General features: G+C 35.8%; 1 protein-coding gene across 1 annotated transcript; it reads right to left on the bottom strand.

Moving 5' to 3' along the window:
* Positions 1-646: 646 nt before the first annotated feature.
* Positions 647-1,594, bottom strand: LOC118730095 (olfactory receptor 6C2-like). Its single transcript, XM_036457804.1, has one exon. The coding sequence runs from the start codon at positions 1,592-1,594 to the stop codon at positions 647-649; it is 948 nt and encodes a 315-aa protein (XP_036313697.1).
* Positions 1,595-6,000: the final 4,406 nt, after the last annotated feature.

Genomic DNA, 6,000 nt, shown 5'->3' with positions numbered 1-6,000 from the left:
ACAAACCAGGCATATGCCCTTAACCAGAATCTAACTTGGGATCTTTCAGTCTGCAGGTTGACACTCTATCCACTGAGCCAAACTAGCTAGGGCAGTAATTAAGCTTTTATGACGTGTTACTGAAATAATATTAAGAAAACAGAGGTATAGATTCTAATGAATATTTATTCATTTTTATCCAGTATTTCTGTGTTCATGGTAATAATATTTTCCTCTGTTTTCTTAATATTAAATGCACTATAAATCTTTCACATGCATTTTAACTCATGACTTTTCATCTGTTTTATACATTATACAAAAATTACTCTTTTACATGTGTTTAGGTATCACTATTGTGTGCATTTTGAGTAGAGCAACAAAGCATTGTGCCTTATATTTTCCCAAGGAATGACTTTTAAATATATTAAAATAGTATTTGGAAGTTAATTTATTTTTAAAAATTTAAATAACCTGACATAGAAAAATTATAATATATTAGTTTGAAAAAAATGAAGATACAAAAATGGTTTGAACAGGGCTCAATGACAATTTGGTTGAAGAAGCATTGAAAAAATGAATTTAATTCATGTACATATTATTAAAAAACATAGGAGTTTATAAACTTCAAAAATACAATGTATCCTTGTTTGTGAGATGTCTGAAAATATTATTTCCTTTTATTAGAAAAGAGCAAAACAATTCTTTTGATGAAATCCTTGAAGGCTTTCTTAACTTGATTGTTTCTCAGTGTGTAAATAAATGGGTTTAACACAGGTGAAATAGAAGAAATGAGCAGTGAAACTACTTTATTAATGGTCACTTGCTCCTTTGCTGCAGGATTCATATAGATGAAAATGCATGTACCATAGGTGATGGAAACCACAATCATGTGGGAAGAACAGGTGGAGAAGGCCTTTTTGCTTTGCTGAGCAGAAGGGAATCTCAGAATTGTCTTGATAATAGAAGCATATGACAGAACAACACAAGTAAGAGTCATATTCAGGGTCAGGACAGCGAGGATTATGACTGTCTGTTCGATGAGCCATGTGTCTGAGCATGAGATTTTCATTAAAGGAACTACATCACAAGTAAAATGATCAATTATGTTAGAGTCACAAAATTTTAGAGTTAAAGCCAGATTAAATGGTAGCATTATGACACATAAACCAGACATCCAACAGCCAAGGATGAGAGTCTGGCAGACCTTGCTGCTCATGATGGTGGTATAATGCAGGGGCTTGCAGATGGCCACATAGCGGTCATAGGACATGGCGGCCAGAAGGAAAAATTCTGTCACTCCACAGAGGTCAGTGAAAAACACTTGGGTGAAACAATCATTGTAGGTAATGACCTTGTCACCTGAGGCAATACTATACATGAACCTGGGAATACAGGCAGATGTGAATGAGATCTCCAAAAAGGATAAATTCTTTAAGAAAAAGTACATAGGTGTTTTTAGGTGAGAATCCACAAACGTTAGTGTGATGATGGCCAGGTTTCCAGTTACACTCAGGGTGAAGGTGAGAAATAGAAAGATAAAAATCAGAACCTTCAGCTGAGGGTCCTCTGTCAGTCCCAGCAGAATGAATGTTGTCACTGTACCGTTTCTCATCATGGACTTGTGACTTCTTCCAATCTGTATGTGATATTCAGAGAAATGTCCCGATGGATTACAGCTTATTTTAACTGTTCTAAACTGAATTCTTATGACCAACCTTAAGCACTGTGGCTGGTCCCTACTCCCCATTACATTTCCCCCTTGAATATGTGCGTTACCTGATATGTGTGTTACCTTTGCTGCTGACATAAATGATGACTGTCTTCTCTTCCCTCCCTCATCTTCTAGTTGATGAATTATCTTCAGTGATACTACACCAAGAAGGAACTCAAATGTTCCTACTATTCAATCAATATGTCAAATGTTGATATTTTTCTGAATCCATTAATAAAAATCAGGTTCTCCTTGTGTATCTAGTTTATGAGAGTATCCCCTTGTTTATCTTGTCATATGAGAGTATCCACTTTATTGTTTAACTTATTGTCTTCTGTTCCTATTGATGTTGGGGCCGAATTATAGTGACCACCGAGTTCACAAAGTTTCTGATATAGAGAAAGATCACTTACTGAGGGTCATGGTTTACTTAAAAGTCAGAATTCTTTTAGGAAGTTTAGTTACTAAATTTCATATCAAATTGAAATTTTCAGGTTTTGACCATTATTCAATGCTGAAAATATATGTTTCCTCCATGATATTGCAATTTATTTTATAATAGGAGTCAATAAACAGAGTGACCAGAACATATAACTAACTGATTTCTATTTATTTTATCTTCCAAACAAATGTCCAAAATGAACACAGGAATCTATAATGAGATGCTGTGACTTCAGTGATTTTGTTATTCTTTTTGGGGTGGAAAGAGAAATGCAAAGGGCATGCTTGTATATTTCTATATAAAGATACTTCATTATTTTTAATTTATGGTTGAATAGTCTATACAAAGTTACCCTGATTGTTTCTCTCATTAAGCAAGATACAGTTTTGTTTATGCATTTTATGAATAAAAACCTCCCAGTCATTGACATTTATTCACACGAGGGAAATTCATTCTCAAAATGAATGTCATAAACATAACTTAAACACATTAAGAGTATATAAACTATCACAGAAATCCATTTTCTTGTCAGAAGAAATTATTATCTAGATCCTAAAAGGGAATTCTAATCAAAGAGACAAACTATCATACTTACTCTTCTGTTTGAAAGTCAGACTTCTCTTGGCTATTTAAATATAGCTATATTAAGACTACAGTAATATTTTCATAAAAATATTTGTGTCTTCACATTCACTGGGATGTCTGGGAATACAGAGTTCCTTTTGTTCTCCATTTCCGACAAACTGGACAGACTTGCTTATGATGGACTCAGTGCTACTATAATCCTCCAAAGATTTTCCTATTATCTCCATCATTAGGAAAAAAATTACTCTAAATGCTGAGAGCTCTCTCCACAGGTGGAAGAGATAATAATTTAAATAATCAGGACAGAGAAAAATGCTTTTATGATGTCAAATGTGATTTTTCTGTTTAATTTGCAGAAAATGCCAGGAGGTGAAAACAACAAATGGTCCTTGGTGATCTACAATCAAGAACTGTTAATTCATTTCTGAGTAATGAGTTTGGTAAACACATAAGGAAAACAGGTTTCAGTGGGACTGACTCCTTGGAGAAATTAGGATGTTTCAGTAGCATTTGAGATAGGTTATTTATTTTATTTTATTTTAATTTTTAAAAATTTATCTTGTTGAAATTATTGCAGATGTCTTCCCTTTCCCTCATTGTCCCCCTCCACCTTGCTCTGTCTTCTCCCCAGTCCTTCACTGCTCTATTTTCTGTGTCTATGGATTATGTACATATGCATATGTTTTTTAATTACTCACTTCCTGTAACCCTTCACCCTTCACCCTCCACTTCCCTCTGAGTTTCCTCAATCTGTTGCATGTCTATGGATCTATTTTGTTCATCAGTTTACTTTAGTCATAGATTCCACATATGAGTGAGAACATGTGATACTTGTTTTCCTCTGACTGGCTTATTTCACGTAGCATAATTCTCTCCAGTCTCTCCATGCTGTCTTAAAGGGCAAAAGTTGCTTCATTTTTACAGCTACATAGTATTTCGTGGTGTAAATTTACCAGTTTTTTTCCAATCCACTCATCTATAGATGGGCACTTGAGCTGTTTCCAGATCTTGTAAATAATGCTGCTATGAAATAGAGGTGAATACATTCTTTCTGATTGGTACTTCGGGATTCTTAGAATATATTCCCTAGAGATGGGATCACTGAGTCAAATAGCAGGACAATTATGTCATATAAATCACTTAGTTCATTTCCTAATTGATTTTTTTGTTTTCTTCCCCTCCCCTTCTCTCTCCTTCTTTGTTTCTTTCTCCCTCCCTCCCTCTTCTTTCTACCTCCCTTCCTCCCTTCCTCCCTTCTCTGTCTCTGTCTCTCTGTCTCTGTCTCTCTGTCTCTCTCTCTCTCTCTCTCTCTCTCTCTCTCTCTCTCTCTCTCTCTCTCGGAAAGGAGAGGGATAAAGAGATAGAAACATCAATGAGAGATACATGGGTGGACTGCTTCCTGCACTCCTCTTTACTGGGGATTGATCCCAAACCCTGGGCATGTGCTTAACTGGGAATGGAATAATGAACTCCTGGTTCATAGATTGACGCTCAATCACTGAGTCACACCAGCCAGGCATATTTTCCATATACAACTATAAACTTTTGCCCCTCCCTGTATAAGGCTAATGCTTACTTATAGATCTTATCCTTCCAGATTTTTCTTTCTCCAAATATACTGACTGCATTATTCATAAATGCATAAAAATTTACAACCATATATTATAATTGTAGACAAAACATACTTTTATAGTTTTCAAAATATAAATGTACTAAGTGCCACTGAGTTTTACTTAAAAATGGTCAAAATAGTAAATTCTGTGTTATGCATATTTTACTACAGTAAGAGACATACACATTTATGTATTTAAACATCTTATTTATCACATAATATAAATTTTACCTAAGTTGTCAGCTTATTATATGCACCTTATAATCCTTTATGTCTTTTTTAATATGTATAAAACCTGTAATTACATCTGTAGTCATGTCTTCATTCCTTATACACTTTACGGTTGAATAATGTTAGGATTAGGGAGTCTGAACCCCCCACACCTCACAGTCAAAATTCCACCTATAGCTGAAACCGGTTTGGCTCAGTGGTAGAGCATTGGTCTGCGGACTGAAAGGTCCCAGGATCGATTCCAGTCAAGGGCATGTATAATACCTTGGTTGCGGGCTCCTCCCCAGTAGGGGGGTGTGCAAGAGGCAGCTTGTCGATGTTTCTCTCTCATCGACGCTTCTAGCTCTCTATCTCTCTTCCTTCCTCTCTGCAAAAAATCAATAAAAATATATTAAAAAAAATTCCACCTATAATTTTAGACTCTCCCAAAATTTAACTACAGTTATCCTCAGTATTCACAGGGGATTGGTTTCAGAATTCCCAGGGATACCTAAATTTGTGGATGTTCAAATCCCTCAGAGAAAGTAAGGGACGCATACAGTTGATCCTTCTGTATTCAAGGACTCCCAGCCACAGACTTAAAATGACACAGGCATTGTTTTGAGAAACAGCAACAAACAAAAACCCAAAATCATATATAAATGTACTCATGCTGTTCAAGGGTCAATTCCACTTGCATTTTGTGGCTTCTTTCTTTTCTGATTTTCTTTTTTTTCTTTTTCTTTTTTTAAAATTTAATAAATCTTTATTGTTCAGATTATTACAATTATTTCTCCTCCCCCCCCCCCCCCCATAGCTCCCTTCCGCTTGGTTCCCACCCTTCCCTGTCCTTACCTCCCCCCCCTCACCCATTGTCCTCATCCATAGGTGTATGATTTTAATCCAGTCTCTTTCTGCACCCCCACACCCCTTTCCCCCTGATAATTACCAGTCCACTCCCTTTCTTTGCCCCTGATTCTATTATATTCACCAGTTTATTCTGTTCCTCAGATTTTTAGTTCACTTGATTTTTAGATTCACTTGTTGATATATATGTATTTGTTGATCATAATTTTTATCTTTTTTCTTCTTCTTCCTCTTCTTTTTAAAAAAATATATATATTTCATTGATTTTGTACAGAGAAGAAGGGAGAGAGATAGAGAGTTAGAAACATCTATGAGAGAGTCATCGACAGCTGCCTCTTGCAACCCCCTACTGGGAATATGCCCGCAACCAAGGTACATGCCCTTGACTGGAATCGAACCTGGGACCTTTCAGTCCCCAAGCCAAAGCTCTATCCATTGAGCCAAACCGGTTTCAGCTTCTTCCTCTTCTTAAGAATACCTTTCAGCATTTCATATAATACTGGTTTGGTGGTTAACTCCTTTAGCTTTTTCTTATCTATGAAGCTATCGGGTCTAGTACTAATAAATGTCGTTTTTTAACATTCGTTTAAAATC

Source organism: Pipistrellus kuhlii, unplaced genomic scaffold, assembly GCF_014108245.1.
Source record: "Pipistrellus kuhlii isolate mPipKuh1 unplaced genomic scaffold, mPipKuh1.p scaffold_m20_p_3, whole genome shotgun sequence".
Lineage (NCBI taxonomy): Eukaryota > Metazoa > Chordata > Mammalia > Chiroptera > Vespertilionidae > Pipistrellus > Pipistrellus kuhlii.
This window is presented reverse-complemented; position numbering and strand designations above follow the sequence as displayed.

Excerpts from the sequence above, each read along its gene's own strand:
- LOC118730095 (XM_036457804.1), bottom strand. The coding sequence starts at position 1,594 with ATGATGAGAAACGGTACAGTGACAACATTCATTCTGCTGGGACTGACA.